At 45.3% G+C, this 22,854-nt stretch overlaps 1 protein-coding gene across 1 annotated transcript in view; it reads left to right on the top strand.

The window, feature by feature from the left end:
* The window catches only part of STAB2 (stabilin 2), a 944,658-nt gene that overhangs the window by 676,222 nt on the left and 245,582 nt on the right, over positions 1–22,854 (top strand). The window contains exon 51 of the mRNA XM_078674824.1: positions 790–966. Within this exon, the coding sequence (XP_078530950.1) occupies positions 790–966 (177 nt within the window). The remainder of the gene's footprint in view (positions 1–789; positions 967–22,854) is intronic.

Here is a 22,854-nt window from a genome sequence, read left to right on the forward strand (position 1 = left end):
ATTAATGCAAAAGAGTTGGCGGCTCACCATTAAATGTGGAAATTTAGGGGAGATTTCATATTGTGTTACATCGTTTCAACTGTTCTAGTCCTCACTCGGATTTGTAGAAACCCATATCAACGTGCGAAAAGTAAAGAAACAACTTTTTACTTCCAACACTCCACTTACACCAGGAGTACTATACCATGCAGCTGTTGCTTGGATCACCCAATTTCTAACCCAAGCCCATGGACGGAGGCATTGTGTCTCAATAGACAGGACAGTATATGTAAGTTGTGAGTAATCAGAACAAGAATTGAATGTTTACATTTTATATTTGAGGGGTTTCCAATGTAGCTCCAGTTGGGCCAGATCTATGCAATTTTCAAGGCAACCTGAAGATCGTCTATTTGAGCTCAATTTAATTTCCGTATAAGTAAATGTAACGCATGTGGATATCCTGAAGATACGGCATAAATCTGTCCCTCTGGGTTTACGTGGGACATCCCTAGTCTGTTTGATAGACATCTCTTTCATTTCCTAGGTTCTTCTATGTAGTATTTGGATATTCTATAGATGTACCAAAAATAGTCTTTGAATTAAATGTGTTCCATGACTCTTCAATTGTTAAAGTCTGGATTTATTCATCCGATGTCCTGAAAAAGGTAATACCCACCTCATTGAGTATTTGAATGGAAAAATTCCTGAAAAGGCCTGAGAAGTCCTAATGGTTGGTGACATATTTTTCTGATCACAAAGAGACAGACTGTTTTAATGAAATATTTTTGTACGTATTTCTCTACATATTAGGATATGGATCTGCTCAGCCTCATCAACGATCCCCTTCACAAACCCGTCACCTTGTTCTGGCCCTCAGACAAAACTATCAAAGCACTGCCCCAGGAGCAGCAAGACTTTCTTTTCAACCCTCAAAATAAGAATAAACTTATAGACTATTTGAAGTTTCACATCGTCAGAGATGAAAAGGTGAGTCATCCCTGAAATATTGGCCCTTTGTGATGGCCATTCAGTGGATATCCATTGGTTCCTGTTAACATTATTGTTTTTGCATGTTTTGCAAACATATAAAGATGCTGCTTGACACTGAATGAAGAAACCTGTGTGATTTATTAAATTAACTTAACGTGTACGCCGTTTCATAGCAACATTATAAAACCTTGTTCCACCATCACCTATGTTTTAATTAATTTAAATAACCTTGCAGTACACATACATTTACTTTTAGTTTGTAAATACATGAAACTATCATCACTAATAAAAATGTACCTATTTACATACCCACATGCAGGTCAATTAATCTACCCGATGAAGTGTCTAATTAAGAGAAACATACGTGTTGAGATATGCTGTTTTCTTTTACTGTCACGAGCTTCCTCCACGAGCTATGTTGTACTCGTGCCTTCTAGTAGAATGTGCTTATGGAATTCCCGGGACGGCAGTTGCTGCCGGGAGAGCTGGACGCTGGACGTAAATAAAGGAAGTTCTTTATCATGACGGTCTCAGAGCATCCTTTCACTGGCGACAAGGGTCCAGTGCTTCGCCTCGCCTTAGAGTTGCTTTTTGCCCTTTAAAGGACGAAGCAACCGTGACGTCGGAGTCTTTGGACAATGCTTGTGGAGATACAGAAGTGACACGACGTTCACGCATCCTCACTGATGTGACTAACTTGGTCCGTGAGTCTTATGAAAGATTATCTTTTTCTTCGTTTTTAAAGTTTTGCCGTGTTGACAGTTTCAGTGCCTAAGCGAGCTCTGCTCCTCTCGAGCCTAAACGCGAGCTCTGCACGTCATTCCTTCTACTGCGCACTGCCATTCTCATTCTGCTCTCGCTCTGTGTGGGAAGCGCATTGTGACGCTTGCTGTCACTGAAATTGCGAGCAGATTTCGACGCGTATTATCCTGCTTTGTGACGTGCATTCTCCTGTCATTCTAAACAGATTAGCATGCACTCAAGGCCATAATAACATTGTGTTTTCCTTCGTGAAATTTTATAAATTCATGCTCTGTCTAAAAAAAAAAAAAAAAAAAAGAAGAATACAGGCACTTTAAAAAAATTTCTCCTGGAAATATTATTGTCTTGGATTTTCTTCTTGGGGTTTTGTGGCAGCAACCCACCCACGCAAATGGAAAAAGTAGCCTCGCCACCTCCCTTTTTGCAGTCTTCTGGTCCTCCTCCTATGCCCTGGAAACAGTGGAAAGCCACGTTTGAAGCCTACATTGAAGCCATTGATGGTGATACCTTCACCTCTAAAAAGAAGAAGGCGTTATTAGTGTATAATTTGGGGCCTGAAGGAAGGTCCATTCTTGAAACCTTACCTCTTGAAGAAGTAAGAATATCTGTTTCAGCGGATGACGGTGATGCACAAATATTGGATGAGTATGCTTCCCTTATCAAAACTCTGGACAAAAGATTTAGGGCCGGATGTAGGTTGGTCGGTAACGGACGAAAATCGGTATTTTCGGCCGTTACCGACCGGTATTTACAAAATGGTATGTAGGGCCAAATATTTTACAGATTCGGTAAATTTACCGATCGGTAAATTTACCGAATCTGTAAAATAGCGATTCGGTATTTTTACCTATTCGTTAATTTCGATATGTAGGTGGGACTCTTCTGAGTCCCACAACCCTTACCGAATCTGTATTTTACCATCAAATATATTTGATGGTAAAAAAAACGATTCCGGTGTGCATGCACATGTGTGCATGCACACCTGTGCCATATGACAGGCAGACCTGCCCTTAGGGCAGGTATGCCTGCCACATGGCCCCCGAACCTTTTTTGGGGGTGCTAGAGGGTGTCAAGGTGACACCCCCTGCACCCTTGTCAAAATCGGAAGCCTACATTGAAGCCATTGATGGTGATACCTTCACCTCTAAAAAGAAGAAGGCATTATTAGTGTATAATTTGGGGCCTGAAGGAAGGTCCATTCTTGAAACCTTACCTCTTGAAGAAGTAAGAATATCTGTTTCAGCGGATGACGGTGATGCACAAATATTGGATGAGTATGCTTCCCTTATCAAAACTCTGGACAAAAGATTTAGGGCCGGATGTAGGTCGGTCGGTAACGGACGAAAATCGGTATTTTCGGCCGTTACCGACCGGTATTTACAAAATGGTATGTAGGGCCAAATATTTTACAGATTCGGTAAATTTACCGATCGGTAAATTTACAGAATCTGTAAAATAGCGATTCGGTATTTTTACCTATTCGTTAATTTCGATATGTAGGTGGGACTCTTCTGAGTCCCACAACCCTTACCGAATCTGTATTTTACCATCAAATATATTTGATGGTAAAAAAAACGATTCCGGTGTGCATGCACATGTGTGCATGCACACCTGTGCCATATGACAGGCAGACCTGCCCTTAGGGCAGGTATGCCTGCCACATGGCCCCCGAACCTTTTTTGGGGGTGCTAGAGGGTGTCAAGGTGACACCCCCTGCACCCTTGTCAAAATCGGAAGCCTACATTGAAGCCATTGATGGTGATACCTTCACCTCTAAAAAGAAGAAGGCGTTATTAGTGTATAATTTGGGGCCTGAAGGAAGGTCCATTCTTGAAACCTTACCTCTTGAAGAAGTAAGAATATCTGTTTCAGCGGATGACGGTGATGCACAAATATTGGATGAGTATGCTTCCCTTATCAAAACTCTGGACAAAAGATTTAGGGCCGGATGTAGGTCGGTCGGTAACGGACGAAAATCGGTATTTTCGGCCGTTACCGACCGGTATTTACAAAATGGTATGTAGGGCCAAATATTTTACAGATTCGGTAAATTTACCGATCGGTAAATTTACCGAATCTGTAAAATAGCGATTCGGTATTTTTACCTATTCGTTAATTTCGATATGTAGGTGGGACTCTTCTGAGTCCCACAACCCTTACCGAATCTGTATTTTACCATCAAATATATTTGATGGTAAAAAAAACGATTCCGGTGTGCATGCACATGTGTGCATGCACACCTGTGCCATATGACAGGCAGACCTGCCCTTAGGGCAGGTATGCCTGCCACATGGCCCCCAAACCTTTTTTGGGGGTGCTAGAGGGTGTCAAGGTGACACCCCCTGCACCCTTGTCAAAATCGGTATTTACCGATTCTGTAAATACCGACCGGTAATGCCCCATTCATTCCTATGGGCTTCAAAGCCCATAGGAATGAATGGAGCATTACCGGTCGGTATTTACCGAATCGGTAAATACAGATATTTACCGATTCGGTAAATGGAACATCTGGATGTTCCTACATACCCCCCCTTCTTATTTACCGATTCTTAATTACCGAATCGGTAAAATTCCGTAATTAAAAATCGGCAAATAAGTTCTACCTACATCGGGCCCTTAGTCCCAAACGAAATACTGTTTTGGAGTGTCACAAGTTTTTGCAACGTGCGCAAATGCCCGGGGAGTCTATTGACGATTTTGATGCAGCTTTGAGGATTTTGGCAGTTAATTGCAACTACAGGGAATTTAGGGATGAAATTATTAGAGATCAGCTTATTGAACGCACTTGTGACAGGAAGGTGCGTGAAAAACTTTTATCTTCTGGTGACCCTGACTTAGAAACTGCGTTGACCTTGGCCAAATCAGTTGAGCATTCCCAGTTTTGCTTGAAGGAGATGAGTACTCCTACGTCAACTCCTGCGTCGACTGTTGTGCTTCCAACGGAATCTTCTGAAATCAATGCTGTCACCACTAAAGCGACTATTAAGACTTCTGAGCGGAGGAAATCCAATCCCAATTCTCCTCGTTCTTCAATTCCTACCAACAAACCCAGGAATGATGCGCAAGGGTTATCTTGTTATCGATGTGGTAGTAGATCTCATTTGGGAAACTTCAAATTTTGCTTTGCTACTAATCAATCTTGTTTCAAGTGTGGGAAGAAAGGTCATCTAGCACGTATGTGCAAGGCCACTAGTGTACAAAGAGGGTCTTCACACATGGTGAAGAGCATTGATGAACGCCAGTATGTTGTTGATGATGATGATGAGCATTATGAGCTATTGATGTTGTCTGCTTCTCCCATGGATGCGGACGGTGTTGTTGAGATAGCTTCTATGGATGGGTCTCGGAGAAGGAAGTCCCCGATTTGTTCCATTAATGTGAATGGTGTGTGTATCAAATTTCTAGCAGACTCTGGTTCTCCTTTCTCCATAGTAAACGTTAAAAATGTAGACATGCTAGGGAGAGTTCTTTTGTCCCAGTCCTTTATTAAGATGTTTGCATATGGAGGCAAAAGAGTGGAAGTATTAGGAAAGTTTAGAGGTGAGCTTGAGTTCAAGGGTGATTCTACATCTTCTATTATGTATGTTGTCAATGACGGTAAAAATTTGTTGGGTTGGCATGAACAGGGTGAGCTTGGCATGATCCTTGATCCTAACCATGAGGACATGGTTTTATCAAGACGTGAGGCTAAGCAGTATTATGCCTCTTTGCCTGATTTTGAGCCTGTGCACTCTCTGAGTGTTTTGTGTGAGAGTGAATGGACGCATGAGTTTCCAGAAGTTTTTTGTGACAAGTTGGGTAAACTCAAGGGTTTTCAGCACCAAATTGTTTTGAAAGAAGGGGTTAGAGCGGTTGCACACAAGGTTCGCAAAGTACCACTTAGTATGCGAAACGAATTAAAGAATGAACTGGAGAGATTGCGTCTTTTGGGAGTGATTGAACCCATAGAGGGGTCAGAATGGTTGTCTCCCGTAGTTTTAGCGCGCAAGGCCGATAAGTCTCTTAGGATGTGTGTAGACTTGCGCGACTTGAATGCTTGTATTTGGGTTGATCGACAACCATTACCCAACATTAATGAAATGCTATCTACATTGGAGGGTGCCAGGTATTTTACCACCCTGGATATTTTTTCGGCATACCATCAAATTGTGTTAAGCAAGGATTCAAGGCACCTTACGTCTTTTGTGACTCCGGAGGATGCCTTCCGTTATTTGAGGATGCCATTCGGACTGGCGTCGGCTTCCGCAGTTTTTCAACGCCTAATGGGCAATCTTTTTAAGGATACTGCGGGAGTCGTCTTCTTTCAGGATGACATTCTCATTTATGGAAAGTCTGTGGAAGAGCATAATAGCAGAGTGAGAACAGTTTTGGAAATATTAAGGAAGTTTGGTTTAACATTAAGGAAGGACAAGTGCAAATTTCTCAGTGATGATGTGGATTATTTGGGTCATCACATCTCAGCTAAGGGAGTGGAGCCCAAAATGAAATTGTTAGATGCCATTCAAAATGCACCAGAACCTTCGAACAAGGATCAACTACGTTCCTTTTTGGGACTGGTTGAATATTATGCTAAGTTTGTTCGTAATTTTTCTGATAGGACTGTGTCTTTAAGAAATTTATTTAAAAAAATGTAAAGTATGATTGGTCACACGAATGTGGAAATGATTTTAAACTACTGAAAGATACAATTGTGCAGGCACGTCCTCTCAAACTTTTTAATATCAACGACCAATGTATTGTAATTACTGATGCCAGCAATGTGGGTCTTGGGGCAGTTCTTTTGCAGAAGAGGCCTGATGGTAAGGAGGAAGTAATTGCTTTTGCTTCCAGAACTTTACGTGGAGCTGAAAGCACATATTCTACCATTGAAAAGGAGGTGTTGGCTTTATGGTGGGGTGTGCAGCATTTCAGGAATTTTCTTTGGGGGAATCATATCACACTCAAGACTGATCATAAGCTTCCTATTGATCTCTTCACTACTAAAGGTGGTGGGAGGGCTTCTCCTCGCATCGCTAAATGGCAATACAGGCTTAGTGGAGAAGTGTGGCTCAGGGGTTAGAGGCAGCAGACCCGGAAGCTGAGATCGGTCCTGGACCAGGGTTCAATTCCCGCCTCGGCGGGTCTTGGGTTAAAAAAAAAATTCCACGGACTCGATAATTCTCGCCCCGGTGCCTCCTCGACTCACGGGTTCACACTCTGCGACTCTGGGCAATAGCTTGCTTAATCTCCACAACGGCCCCTCGCGGCGGGATGCCTGACTTTCACCTTGTGGATACCCTGCTATCTCACAGGGGAATACCAGGAAGGGTTCCCTAAGCAAGCGCCAGGAAACCCACTGCGGGTAGCTGTGCGCTATATAAGCTCAACTACATTTACATTTACATTTAGTGAGTTTGATTATCATCTGGAATATGTGCCTGGGATTAGGAACAATGTGGCTGATTGTTTGTCCAGGTTGCCTCTGCCTCACAATGATTTGGAACACAGTTGTGGGGATTTGGAAATGGTGTGTGCGGTTAGTTCTGTGTCAGAGGTTGGCATTGCACTATCGGAGGCTGATTGGAAACTTGCTTTAACTGAAGATAGGAATTTGTGTTATGTTATTGATTACTTGACTAATGGTTGGCCCGATGACAAGTCTTTGCCTTCAGAGTTAGTACCTTTCAGGAGGGTATGTGATGAATTATCTTTAATTGATGGTGTTCTACGTAGAGGTGGTTTGTTGGTGGTTCCGGAAGCTCTTTACAAAAAGGTTTTAGATTTGGCTCACGTTGGTCACCTGGGTATTCGTGCTATGAAAAGAAGGGTACGTGAAGATTTTTGGTGGCCTGGAGTGGATAGGGCCATCGAACACTGTGTTCGTGACTGTGGTGCTTGTGTTCTGAGTGATAAGTCTCAGGTTACATGTCCCTCTCCTGTGACTCCTGTACAAGTTGAGGAATTGCCTTGGCATAAGTTGGCGTTTGATGTAGCTGGCCCATTTTATAATCTTGGAATGGCTCCGAAGTATGCACTAGTTCTGATTGACTACATGTCAAAATGGCCAGAAATTAAGTTTGTTGAGGGTATCAATTCTGCTACAGTTATTGATTTCTTTAAAGATGTTTTCTTGCGTAAAGGTTTGCCAGAAGAGTTGGTGTCTGATAATGGCACTCAGTTGGTGTCTGGTGAAATGCAAAGTTTTTTAAAGTCTCATGGCATCAAGCACATTCTCACCTCCCTTTATGTAAATGTGGGATACTTGTAAAGCGCACTGTTACTCTACCCGAGTGTCCTGGCGCTGTAGACCGCTGGGGAACCCGTCCTGGTTTTCCCTGTGAGATGGTCCCTTTCTGGGTATCTCCAGGGTGAAACCAGGCATCCCCGGCATCTGTGGGGGGCCGTTGTAGAGATGAGGCAAGCTTAATGCCCAGAGTTACCGAGTGTGTTCCCTGGTTAGAGTAGGCACTGAGGCGAGAATTATCGAGTCCGTTGACCCTGGTCCAAGACCCTGCCGCGTCGGGAATTGAACCCTGGTCCGGGGCCGTTCTCTGCTTACAGGTCTGCCGCCTCTAACCAGTGAGCCACACCTCTCCACTATCACCCTTCAAGCAATGGCTTGGTTGAGCGGTTGAACCGTGTGATTAAGGATCAATTACAGTTGGCCAACATCAATGGTCTGAATTGGAAGAAGGTCATTTCCGACATGTTGTGGGCATTAAGGGTTACCCCTCATTCTAGCACGGGTGTGTCACCTTTTACTTTACTCAGGGGTAGAGTAGCTGGTTCAGAATTGAACAAGGATTGGATGTTGAGGAAAGATGTTGATGTGGTCAAGCTAAGTAGAGTGGCTGATGTTAGAACTTGTACTCAGGCCAAGTATGCTCAGAGTAGTTTTAGATCATCTCCTGTGCGCTCAGGGGACTGGGTGAGAATCAGGAAACCTGTACTTTTGCGTAAGGGACTAGCTCGAATTTCCCCTCCTGTTCGTGTTAAGGAAGTTAAGGACCATGTGGTGGTTCTGGAGAATGGTAAAGTTTGGAACAAGTCTCGTGTTTCAGTTGTTCCTAAGCATAAAGTGGAGTTTGTGAAGAGCAAATTTGGTTTGAGGTCTCGTATTCTGCCCACCTCTGACTCAGGTTCACTTCCTGGTAATACCACTCCTCGGATTTTGCCCGATTTCAACCCTGATTCTGTTTCCAATGATGTTATTCCTTAACGATGTTCCACCAGGTGCAAAGTTGTTCCTGTGAAGTTTCGAAATTTTATCACTTATTGAGCGATTGTTCTTTCATTTTTTTTTTTTTTTTAGGGATGGGGTGAGTTAGTTGTTATTAATTTAGTTAATTTTCTTTTCTTTACTCAATGTTTGTTTATTGAGGGAAAGGGGATGTGTTGAGATATGCTGTTTTCTTTTACTGTCACGAGCTTCCTCCACGAGCTATGTTGTACTCGTGCCTTCTAGTAGAATGTGCTTATGGAATTCCCGGGACGGCAGTTGCTGCCGGGAGAGCTGGACGCTGGACGTAAATAAAGGAAGTTCTTTATCACGACGGTCTCAGAGCATCCTTTCAATACAATTTATTCTAAAGCCCTAAAAACACTACTGAAAAAATACGCCATTAATACCCAGATCATTAATACATTTGATATTTCATAAAATAGAGGTTCCTTAAGCATAGGAACAAACAAAAGAGCCATACATACATCTTCGCCACTATGGTAGCTTTGAAGGTGAAATTGGCGGTATATTAAGGTTTGATAAGAGTTGTGCCAAACACAAACCGTTTTAGAAAGCCATATTGGATGTCTGTGAAGGAGTCAGTCCATATTCAAAAGGCCTCTCTGTTCCTGGTATTCCACCCACACAAGGGCTCCTCAAAGCAGAGGACTTCAGCCTGCACTCTGAAAAAAAGAACAATGGACTCACAACAAGAAAACCTCCTTGGCCCTTGTTGGACCTGGCTATTTTTGGTTGGGTTATCCCCAAACTTTCCGCCTTCTTTCTCCTATTTCTCTGACCTGTTTTTGTTGGCTTTAGGAGTCTGGGCATTATACCTCTTCTAATCAGAGCTAAAGTCCACGTGCTCTCTCCTTTAAACTAGGTATGATTGGTTTACACCTGGTTGGCATTTTTCATTTACATGTAAGTCCCTTGCACAGTGGTATCCCATTTTACCAGGACCTGTACATTATATGCTACTAGTAGGCCTGCAGCACTGCTTGCGTCACCTACAGAAGTAGTCTTTCAAACCTGTCTCAGGCTTCTGCCATTGCAGGGCCTGCACGAGCAGTCTACTGCCAAAGTGACTTGTCATTTAAAGTTACTTACCAAGTCTGGAACTATCATTTTGCTACATTTAGGTAACCGCTAAGGTAGGCTCTAGGTAGCCCTCTGGGCAGGGTGCTTTATAGGTAAAATGTAGGACATGTGCCTGAAATGTGTAGCATGTCCTGGTAGTGACAAACAGCCTATTTGGTTTCTCACTGCTGTGATTCCTGCTCCTTTAATAGGTTTGTATTGGGAATACCCTGATATATTTTTTGATCTGAAAGGAGAAGTGCTGCGATATTTGGTATGTTTGGAATAGTAGTGAAAAATCATGCTCACTGGCGTGGGTGGATTTATTATTACTATTTTAAAAATTCCACTTTTAGAAAGTGGGCATTTCTCTGTGGTTATACGTTTAGGGCAGAGTGACAGCTGAGCTTGTCCATACTTTCCAGACAGCCATCACACAGGAAGGGCTGGGTGTAATAAGGTTGCACCTGCATTCATCTGCATATTGAATGGTCTTCTTGGGCTGGGAGCGTTAGGGGTGTTGACACTTGACATTTGTAAAGGCTGTGTCCTGCCCTCACACAAAGGGCTCTTTACACCCTGCTGGGCAAGGGTGGAGGGAAATTCATGGAACTTTTCAGACCTTACTGGAAACCTCTCTTACCTTCCAGAAGCAAGGTACCAGAGTATAAGTACAGGGACTCTAACCCCACATAGGAAGTACCCTACTGGACCTGGAATAAACTACACTGGAGTAAAGGCTGCTGAGCTAAAGGATCTTGCTGTGCTTGACTGTTCTAAGGGACGGCTGCTCTTCCTGGTTGGACTGCCCTGCTTCCCTTTGCCCTGCTACAGAAACCACAGGTAGACCCCCAGAGTGTCTCCCAAGACTTGCTGGCTTGTCCACCCTGGTCCCATGGGGTCACTGGAACACTAAATACCTCGCAAACTGCCTAAATCGAGTTGCTCGCACCTTTCTGTGACATTCACTGCAGCTCAGCCCCCTTCCTGCACCGCTATCTCCGTGAGACCAAGTCTTCCTACACCTGCGCTGAAGTCAGGTGACATCCCCTCGTAAGGAACCCTCGGGGAGAAACTGGCGGTAACCACAAGTGGTGTTGCTGCAGTTGACAGCGCTCAGAGGAGCTTCATATGCGAAAGAAACAGTGGATGGACGGAATGCTGGACAAGACGGATTTGCATATGGCTGGGTCCAAACTGGGTTGGTGTGGTGAGCAAAAGAATGATGGATTAAACCCAGATCTTTGTGACTGGGGGTGAATGTTTGCATTGTCCAGCATTCCGTCCATCAATTGTTTCTTTTGCATATGTCGCCCTAAGTGGGAAGGGCATGCCCAGACATGGGTCCCGTGCTCACTACACCACTGGATTCAAGCTAGTCTGGCTGATGAAGGGTGATGCCCTGAAACCGGTCCCAGGATGCTTGTTTCCGGTCCAGGGAGGACCTGGCTTGGCAGTTGGGCTGGACTGTTCCCACAAGGAACAGGGTCAAGACTGATTTGTATATGGCTGGGACCTAACTGGGGTGGTTGGTGAGCAAAATAATTGTGGATTAAACCCAGATCTTTGTGACTGGGGTTGAATGTTTGCATTGTCCAGCATTCCGTACATCAATTGTTTCTTTTGCATATAGCGCTCAGAGGAGCAGCACGATTGCCTCCAAACACGTTCACAGAATTGCACTGTGGGAGTCTCAAGTATCTCCCGCCCGACTGCCCTGACAATCTTCACATGCTGTGCACCATCTGCACAATCCCCCTAGGGTTTGCTGCAGATTGCCTTACGAACCCCCACTGGGCCTAGCAGCAGACCAGCAGCTCTGAAGCAAATCGTTCATCGTTCACTTAGCTTTATTCGATTTTTGAATTAAAAATCATAAAAGCATACAAAACAAACATGAAGAAGAACATACAAATAAAATATATCTACAAGTTAAAAGAACGTATACCCGGCCTATTGGAACAAATCATTAATTACAATGCACTATACATAAGATTAACATTTACAGTCTGGGTTAATGCGTTGGTTTGTCCCTTCAGAAATTACAATGTTTGTGTAATAAGTCAAATCTATTACGGGCAGGAGAGCTACTACCAGTAAGAGCACGAAATCCACTTCCCATCAGATATTTGTATGCTGTCATTGATCTAAGTGGAGGAATATGTGGGGTACTTGGATAGAAATCGTACAAGTCCCAGATGGAAATGGGGCCGTCTCCATCTTTGGGCTGGGAGGATCGTAAATGGGGGCCAATATTCCGATTCGTAAATTTCACTAGGATTAGGTCCCCAGGGATTACTTTAGGTAGGGACCCTAACCAGCCCACCCTTCTAACACTCAGAAATTCCACCATCTTGATTAGGTGGAATGGGTCTGTTTTTATTAAGCCAGAATATGACCTTATTTAGAAGGTCCTTGTGTCTTTCGGGTTTCCCATGAGAGGGGGCCGGTATTCCCGAAAGAACAAGCACAAAAGGAGCGGCTTCCGGAGGTAAATGGATGCGTGTTTCTCTATTTTGCTCTACTCTAACCAGAGGGAAATTTGTGGAAACAGGTTTGAGGGAAATTTTAGTAGCAGTTGGGGATGGTATTTTGGAGTTTTGACTTTCAGTTAGGACATTTTCCCTAGTGTTAATTGGCATAGGGACTTCGGAAGCAGTGGGTAGGTTGGGATGCTTAGATATTGCCGTCTTTATAGGAGGTAAGGAGTTGGTTTTAATGGTTGTTTCTATATTTGTCAGCCTATCCCCCAGAATATTAATTTTTTCTATCAGGGGTGCTATTATGGATCTTAGCATTTGCTCAAACTGAAATAATAGTGGCAACTGGGGCAATGGTACTTGGTTGTCCAAACATTCATCACCCCACTTAGATATGGCGGAGTTCATAACAGGCGATGTGGGACCAACACAAAGGTTCTGTATTTTACATTGGGTTCCATGGTCATTAGCCCCGTCGAATTTCCTTTTAATACTTGAACCCTGCGGGTGTACAGCGGCTTGGGAGTTGACCTCTTTAGGTGGTAGGGATGGTTCGCACAGTCTGCCAATAGGGATGTTGATACAAGAGTTTTGTACAGGAGAGGGGGATGCTACTGGAACGAACTTGGTACCACACAATGCATTTAGTTCCTCCCAATAAGACAAGTTTTGCGGTGTTCCAAGGGCTAATGGGGGAGATAGCGTACTATCTAGAAGATGGAAAGATACTTCAATGTTTACTTTTCTTGGAGGGGACAGTGTATTACTTCTCGGAGTTTCATTTTCCAACCCCTTCCCCGAGCCCCGCAGTAAAAATGAGTTTTTAAATGCCTCCTTTTGCATCATTCTTGACGAGATGTGTTCAAAGTTAGTGTCTTTCCCCGTTCATGGAAGGTCCATAAATAATGTAAATCTCTGTACCTTGTGTAGTCGGGAAACCAAGGGAGGTGGCCCGTCCCGTCCTCCTCAGGCCCCGGAGGGCCCACCCTTTGCCCGGGCTTCTCCCGCGCGCGGTCCCGCGACACGGGGGCTCGAGATTCTTTTATGCGCCTCCGGGCGCAGGATTAGCGGCAGCGGCCGCAAAGGATCCCGGGTGGTGTAGTTCTTCTCCCTCCTCCCAGCGGCCGCTAGATGGTGTGCTGCGGCGGCGGGAGGGAGAACAGGGCAGCCAACAGGAGTCGCAGCTATCAGGGCAGCCAGTGGAGGTGAGCAAGCCCCCAGTGAATGTCACAAGCAAATCAAAAGGTACTGTGGGGAAGGGGTTAGTTTGCCAGATTTCTTCTCTTTTCCACCAGGCCCTGGGCAGTCCCTGCATTCTCTCACTGCCATCCTATGGGATTTTGCAAAACCTGGGCAGCCCCCATTACCAGGCAACCAAGCCTGCTAGGTTCATGTTGACAGCCACACCCCCGGATCTGGTGCGGGTGAACTGCCGGCGGCCCAGTGCTGCATCTGAGGTTGCCGTCCTCCTTACATGCTCCAGGGGAGCTTGATGTTTGTGTTGTTGCTTCCCCCAGAGGGGAACCAAACCACTCTGCTCATTAGAACTGCACCGATTCAAGAAAAGCCATGTGGCACCATACTTCGGCGACTGAGGATGAGCGTGCTGCCACCGGGAAGAACCAACTGAGGCATTCATACGTGAATCCTGAAGTTTTTGCCTTGGGTCATTTCATGGGAATGATCTTTGGACCATTTATTATTTATTGTCAACAGGATAATACCTCGACAGAGGCCCCCGCTTCGTGGGTTACGGATTTACCAGAACTTACCGTATTTTGTTTTGTAGGCACACACGTGTTTCTGCGGCCTACAGTTTATGCCAGCCTTTACCTCCAAAGGGCTTATTGCACCACTAATACTGTACAGCACATAATAGGAGTGCAGATGTGCTGTGCTTGGTGCTCTTCAGGGAATATTTGATGGCCTGTGTAGTTATGGAGAAATATGGTGCTTGAAGTGTCTTTATTTCATAACCTATTGTAATTTTAGACCCGGATGTTAGGGAGTATGTCATGGTTATGCCTTGCACAGTCAGGATAACAAGTATTAATGCTGGATTGCCTACTATCAATAGCATTTATGATTCTATGTGATCTCCCCAACCTAACTGCTGCAATTTGTGCCCTGATGTTATGATATGTGTTGTTGTATGTCTTGCAGTGACAGGATAACAAGCCTTAGTTGAGGATCTGCATAATATGTACAGTGATGGTGTTTTTATGACGTCTGCATCATTTAAGCCTTTGTCTTATTGCGCTAACTCTGATGGTATGGCAATTGCCTACTTGACAACGTCATTTATGATTTCTGTACTGTTTGGTCTATGTGGTATGTACAATATATACAATATTTTTATATAATCCTGTGTGGAGTTCCTTTTGTTGTGTGGTAATTGTATTACTCGTAGGGATGTGTGGCTCATACACTGTACACATTGCTAAGTGAAAAAGCCTGACTGCTCTGTGCCAAGCTACCAGGGGTGAGCAAAGGTTAGCTTTGATGTGTGACTTACTTGACTAGAGTGGTGGGTTCTGCCTGGCTTAGGTGCATACCCTAGTCAACCATAAACCCCATTTCTCACCTTGTTTAGCAAGGATGTGTTATCATCAAACAGTGCAGAATATTGCACAGGCAAGAAAATTCTGCCCCAAACATGTAATCAGGGCCATGAACCAGACCCCAGGCATGCCCACACGTACTGAGGACATTTGTGACTACCCTTTGTGTTCACTCTAGCAGCAGGCATTGCGACTTCATACCTCATCTATAACATTTTATTACAGCAGAGTCTGTAATGTAAAGTATTTATTACAGTTGAGCGTTAATGACACAACTCATCTATGGTAAGTACGATTTCAGTTGCAGACCATTGATTGATTGAGTGATACAATATGAATGAATGAATGAAATTGTGACTTTGCATAGCGTACAGCTACTCCCCGTAGCTGCAGAATCACAGAGCTGCTGACATAGAGATAGTTTAGCTCCCAAAGAGCCAGGTTTTCAACAATTTCTTTAAACTTATCAGATCCGTGGAGAGGCTAAAGGGCAGCAGAAGTTTGTTCCATGCCTGTGTCTCCAAGAGGCTGAAGGATTTACCCCCCCCCCCCCACATGCCAGGCGCACCTTAGGGACGCTAACATACTCCCTGATGTTGATCTAAGTGCCCTTGTCGGAATGTACCAGTCAATTTCTGCACAAGGGAGAGACAGTTAAGAATTCACTGGACCTGTGTGCAACAACACCACCGTCTGCCTTGTTGGAACGAGAAACTACCTGACTCCTCTGCAAAGACGAGCTTAAGTACTTTGGGGCTCATTTATGAGTCCTTGCGTCACTTTTGCACCACTGGTGCATCACTTTTTGTGACACACCAGCAGTGTAAAAAATGCGCCTTGTTGCGCCATATTTACAAAGTGACGCATCTAGGTAGATGCGTCACTTTGTAAACCCCCTGCGCAACATTATACCTGCGCCAGGTATAATGTATGCAGGCGGGGTGTTCCCACGCAAGAAAGGGTCGTAGAAGTGACGCAGTGAAATCTATCAGATTTCACTGCGCCACTTCTGGGACGCAAATGCGTCAAAACCTTACGCCTGCCTCACAGCAGGTGTAAGACTGACACCAGCCCTTTCACAAGGGGCTTGCCCCATGTCAAAGGACACATTGCTGGAGTTGCGTCACTTTTGTGACACACTCCAGCAATGCGTCACTTTTGCGCCATACGGATACGTCAGAAATACTGACGTATCTGTAACTCCTTGCGACATGATGCGTCATACAGTAAATATGACGCATCAATCATGTCGCAAGGAGGGCGCACTGAGAAGTGACGCATCGCTGCTTTCACGCATTGATGCGTTACTTCTCATAAATGAGGCCCTTTGACTCCAACTCGCACCTAGGGGGCAGAAGTGTTTCTCCAAGACAGGTGGTGCTGCCACCCCTATATCTTCTGAGGAACAGACATTCCATCATGACGCAGGGACACTGACTCCACTGCTGACACACAGGTGCCCTGCAACATGAGGTAAGACCTGGGACCAGGGGACTGCGACAAACGGGGTAATCTGCTGGTGGGGTGGGCGAAAGCAGGTACTGGGAGCCTAGACAAAGGACTAGTTCAGCAATAGGAGCATTACAAATCCAGCTCTAAACCAAGAAGTTAATTTAGTAGCCAGTATGGCTTGGAAATCCCCTCCTGATAGCTCGAGCTTGCCACCAGGAGCAGAAGGATATCTTCCTCATTGGCCAAATAGAGCTGGGGAAAACCTCAGAAGAAACATGGTTCTCCCAGGTGTCTGGATGGGTAAACAGAGCAAGTAACACTCCTCTACTCTTTTTACAGTTCCATGGGAAAGGGCCAAGACCCTGAGGGTCCTCAGAGTCTCATTTTTCATTTTTTTTCTTCAAGGGTGATTATGCTGTTTCAGTGTCTATCTCTCAGGGACAGCAAGTGAAATAGGAAAGGCCTCCACCCTCTCAAAGAGAGAAGTTCCCAGGGAGAGTCAAACCCTCCAGGAGCATCACTGGGAGCTTGTCCTCGCTTTCCATGCCTGTGTCGTCCGGGGGAATGGAAGTCAGACAGCACTGTAGCCCCCACCCATGTTTACCAGGAGCGCAGAAAAAGAGGATGGTGGCTCTGCACTAGCACACAACAGCTGTGCGGGCCGCTCTAGCCAGCGAACCAGACGGTTGTGGGCTCCCAACACGGCCTCTGAATTATGCACAAAATAGGTGCCTCTTCAAAAGGGCTGAGGTCCTTGCCCCTTCAAAAATCAAGAAGTGTGGCGCAACACTGCTTCATCAAAAATTTAAAAAGCATCTCGATAGCAGAGCAACCTCTCATTATTATTCACTGCCTCGCGAGCAGAGAGGCACCACATAAGTCCCAATGAGGAGCTTAAAATATTGCAGAAGGTCTTTGTTGTGCCCCAAGAATGGGTGGGGGCACCACCAACAATGTAAAACGTGTTCTGGGGACTGACAGGAGAGCAGCAACCCCCACCAGAGCCTCACACAGTTTTGAAAAAAGGTTACCTTAAGTTTCCCAAGGGTTTACATTGATTCACCCGGAAGACGCTTTTCAATGATTTAAAGCACTCTGAAGTTTGTGATTTTGCACATGGGCTTTGGAGTGCGGGACCCCTTTTGGTAGGTTTTGTGGCTGCATTTGCAGCATGTTGAAAGCACAATTAAGACGCTTGGAAAAGTTGAATTGAATAATGCTTTATGGACAATGTTGATACAAAGAGAATGTTTTATTAAGGCTGTCCTGTTTTCAGTGTACATCTTTCGTGGATTTCAGTGGTGTTTTCTCAGTGTTTTCCAAAACTTTTAAAGTTGTTGCTTATCAGTGTTTTTTCAGCTGCCTAACCTCCAAAATAGACTAAGATTGTGTTTGTTCACTGTTTATCAAATCATGTTTTAAAGCACCGGTTTAATATAATGGTTAAGTAATGCAGGCTATGTAGTGTCTTTCTATTGGTATGTTGTCTAGTGGACTTATGCTAGACTGTTTTAAGCTTAAGCACATAAAGTCTGTTTATTGCACTCACACTCACATCTCATTACCCTCGCTCACATCTCATTACTACTTACAACCACTCTTTCAGAAATGTGGCTGGTTTGCAGGACTGATAATGGATTAAGAAAGTAAGAGCGTTGCATTCAAATGTTTAAATAAACAAATTCCTTGGCACAGTTGCTTTCACTCACTTAATCCATACTGCATGATACCTTTCAAATTTTGAATTGCACCAGATTAATTCCTTGCATTCTAAGGCACCTGAAACGTGTTGCTTGCCAGTGCACTTCTACACTCTTTGACTGACTACATTAAAGTGTTGTCGTCATGTGGACATTCATACAGTGGCGGCCGACACTGTTCGGGGGTGGGAGGGGATGAGGGGGTAAAGAAACAAATCCTACCTGTTTGCTGCATCCCTCCTCTTCTCTCCCTGTCATCTCTTTTTGCCAGAACAGGGAAGCAGGAAGCACCCGGATACCAGCCTCCATTGTGATTGGTCAGAGCGCCGTGGCTCGGCGCTCAGCCAGGGACTGGGGGCCTGGGCATATTCTCCTGGCCGGCTGTTATGCATCCTGCGTGGAGAACATGCCAAGTATGCATGAATGTTTGGCCGGTCAGAGACAGCCGGAGAAACATTAATGCACACTTGGAGTGGGCAAACCACTCTTTCCCTGCTTTCCTCTGAGAGCAGAGCAGCTCCACCCCACAGGCGGAGCTGCCACAACAGGGAAACATAAAAAGATAATCAAAACAAGTTATTATCATTTTATGTTTCCTTTATTAACACCACTAAAAAGCAGTGGGGCGACGCTCCTCCGCCTTAGCGGAGTAGCTGCCACTGCATTCATAGCTGGCAAGTGTCCCCATAGCACATGTCTTACTTTAAGCCTGTACTGACACCTCCCACATCAAAAGCGACAGAAATATATATGCAGTCTGTTCAGAGATATTCCACTTTCCCGCTATCACATTAGCATAAAACACACCATTCCCAATATCACATACCCCGTACAGATGTAATGGTCAAGAAATCACAGGTTTTGCCTACACCGCATGATTCAGTCCCTCAGCTACTAAAACTACACCAACCAACGATACACATTCCATCTGCCGGCAACACTTTGATTAGATTGTCAGGAAAACCTAAAGAGAAAGGAAACAGTTATATGGTTTCTTCCATCCATATTAGGATGTCAAGGCACCCAGCGGCACCTTCACAAGCGTGGGATCACTATACTCCCTGTCCCTCTAGGTAAAAGACTGTGACATTGGAAGCTGCCACTCTTCTAAGTTGGAGAAATGTTTCTCTCCAGGTGGAGGTGCGAGCTGCAGTTGCTCCCAGCAGCCAGCCGTGGATGCACACAAGGCACAATAAGACCCCTCAGTTCCAGTCACAATGTTACAACAACAGAGTACCTTGTGGCGTGGTACAAGGGAGAGGGAGCTGGGACATCGGACTGAGGCTGCGATGTCAGGCACTGTCGCCCTCCAGACCTGGAGGTCGGAGACGGTCTAACCTTCCAGCTTGGGTCCCCCAGACTCAACAAAAAGTCCCCCAACACCCCTTGGACAACACACGCTATGAAGTGCAAGCTAGCACAGGTTTCTTCCCCAGCACTCTGCACCTTACTGCACCCCAGGTAGGCCACTGATCTTTATGATTTATGATCACACTTCTCTGCACAGTGTGATTACTGCTTACGCCAAGATGGTCCTTGTTCCAACCGACGATCACTTCCACCCATTTCTACTGCACTCTGTGCAGTCCTTATGACCTTGTGGAAATGGGGATATCCTTTCTGTCCCTGGGATCTTGTGCACAGGAGGCCAGCCAACCAGGTTTTGGAGAGTGCTTACGGATCGGGGCCACAACAGTTCGCCATTAGCTGCAAGCCAGAAACATCCAGGCAAAATCCACCAATTAATAGTCCCATTCCTGGAGCAAGACAAACCCCAAGCCACAACAAGTGTGCGGATAATCCAGTTGCAGTCCTTCCTGCCCCAATGGTTCCTCTTGTCGATGTCCCAGCATCATACCAGCGTAGTATGGTTTCACTCCCAAAAGCGTCACTAAACTCCTGAGGACACAGCCCAGTAGTTGTATCCACAATGGCCTTTGAAGATGAGATCAGTTCCCAAGGCCACTTTTAAAATGCATAAGCCCCCTCTAAATTTTGTCCTGTCTGCCATCCTACCCTGGGAGGTTTTATCAATATATTGAGTGGGGCCAGTACCCTGCCCCAAAGAAGGCCAGTGCCAATTCAAGCCCCTCCTATCGGTCCCAGGAAGGCCACTCAGAGTCAAAGGTCTTCAGTTTCCCTTAAGCCCCAAATGTATGGCTTCTATTAGGACTGCCAGATGTAGCTGTGCCCACAGCACCGAGATGAACCTCACATATAGAAATGCCCATTTTCCCAATATGGCAATTCCACATTAGTAATGTCAAATCCGCTTGCACTACCGGAGCGGATTTACCATTACTAATCCATCAATACCAAACACTATACTGCTACTTTTCTGCACGTAGGAAATAAAGCTTGATAGCCTTTTCATGGATCTCCTGTGTTAACCAATGCGAGAAGCAGGCCTCACCAGTACCAAACACACCATCCGGTGGCATTCACTACTAGGGCACGTAGTGCACATGTGCCCATGCCCTACCTCGTCCTGACAACGCACCCTGCCCCAAGGGAGTACTCAGATGTAATGAGAAACATGCAGAACCAGGGCAAGTTGCTTTGAAATGCCAAACTGAGCAACAGTAACCTGCACACACAGGCCCTGCCATGGCAAACCTATGGTACATTTGAAGAGGTCTCTCCTTGGGTGGCACAACCAGTGCTGCAGGCACAAGGAGGAGCATTTGAGTTACATGCCCTGGGTATATGTCTTACCACTAGACAAGGGACTTACAGCTAACTCAAATCAGCCAATCATGTTTGCACCAATCACCAGTATGTATATGACAAGCACAGTGCCTTGGCACTGCATGGCAGTGTCAAAGCCCTCAAGGTCCTAAGGCTAGCACTTAGATTATCGGAAAACCAGGAAGGACACAAGCAAAAAATCAAGGGAAAGCACCTTAAACAGGGCCATTTCCAACTGTTGGACATATTGGCCAAGATTCTTATGAACCATTTCACCAATCACTGAAAGAATTAAACACTGCCAAAGGATGAAATATGATTTTATTATATCAAGATTCTCTATAGTGTATAAAATTATCAGACCAGACCAAAAACATTCTTGTAAACCCTGCACCTTTAATCCAAGCACATAAAATTTAAGGAAACAAAATGAAGAAGAAACAGTATTTTAGTGACATCCCCTATCAACAAAACTCAAGCAGAATAGTCTTAGACCAGCCTTTCTTGATGTCAGTGGTGGCTGGTGAAATTTAAAAGGTTGTGACACCTAAACGTTTGGCCTGAATTCCAGTGAGCGTAAAAAGCCCATGTATTGTAAGAGAGGTACAGGGAGTTCTCTCCCTAGGACATTGTTGAAAAACAGAAGTAAAACAATGCCTTTTAAACCAATTTTCCGAAATAGATTGAAGAAAAAACTTTTTAGCTAATTCTGAAGAGGTAATGTTGTTTTTTTAGAATTCTCAATGGTATGTCACCAGAAGATTTTGTGCAGCAGTAAATGTTACTCAATGCCCAACAGTCAGGGGGTGAGCATTTAATGAAATGAAATGAAAAATTATATTTATATAGCGCGCACATACCCTAAGGCCTCGCAGCGCTTGAACTGAATAGTGTGGTGAGCAGATAGCAAGGTTAACACATTTTGGCGAACAGGTACGTTTTTAATGTCTTCCTAAAGACCATCAGATTGCTGATTTCCCGCATATTTGGCGGGAGCGAATTCCACATCTTAGCTGCTAAGTGTGAAAACGCCCGGCCTCCCCAGCGAGCCTTATTGACTTTAGTTGTCGTGGCAAGATGAAGGGCGCTGGAACGAAGGGTTCTCGATGGAACGTAAGGTACGACCCGAGGGCGCAGAATGGCTGGACCTGTTCGGTGAAAAGCTTTGTGCACAATGCACATAGCTTTAAAATGCATTCTGGCAGCTATTGGGAGCCAGTGGAGTTCTTTTAAAGCCTTCCTTGCTGATTGGCCACGGGGGATGCCGAACAAGAGTCGAGCAGCACAGTTCTGTGTAACTTGAAGTCTGTTGATCACTGCTGCCGGGGCACCCAAATATAATGCATTTCCATAATCCAGGCGGGAGAGTATCAAGGCCTGAACCATGATTCTCCTCGCCTGGAAAGGAAGCAATGGGAGAATCTTCCGGAGCATTCTCAACAGACCAATGCAGATGGAAGCAGTTTTAGTGGCCTGCACAGAAAAATCCAATGCTTTATCAAGCCAGACTCCGAGGCTTTTGATGTGGGGTTTCGGCAAGGGAGGAGCACCAAGACAGGCGGGCCAGATGGGAACCAGAATGGTCGGTGCGGGGTTGCCCAGTAGCATAATCTCCGTCTTCTCCCCGTTGAGTCTGAGACATGAGGAATGCATCCACTTGGCTACTGCCTCTAGACAGGGCCCTAAGGTGTTGGATGAACCCTCCGTGTGATCCAGGGAGACCACAAGTTGGGTATCATCCGCGTAGGTGATAATACGCACACCGAAGGGCTGTACTATCCCTGCCAGAGGACTCATGTAGACATTAAAGAGCGTGGGGCTCAGGGCCGAGCCCTGAGGAACCCCGCAGCTCAGAGGGTGTTTCGAGGATGCTACCTCGCCCTCAAACACCTGGAAGAAGCGCTCATCCAGGAAGGAGGTCAGCCATTTCAGGGCCGCGCCCGACACGCCCATGCCTTTTA

Source organism: Lissotriton helveticus, chromosome 1_1 (assembly GCF_964261635.1).
Source record: "Lissotriton helveticus chromosome 1_1, aLisHel1.1, whole genome shotgun sequence".
Taxonomy (NCBI): Eukaryota; Metazoa; Chordata; class Amphibia; order Caudata; family Salamandridae; genus Lissotriton; species Lissotriton helveticus.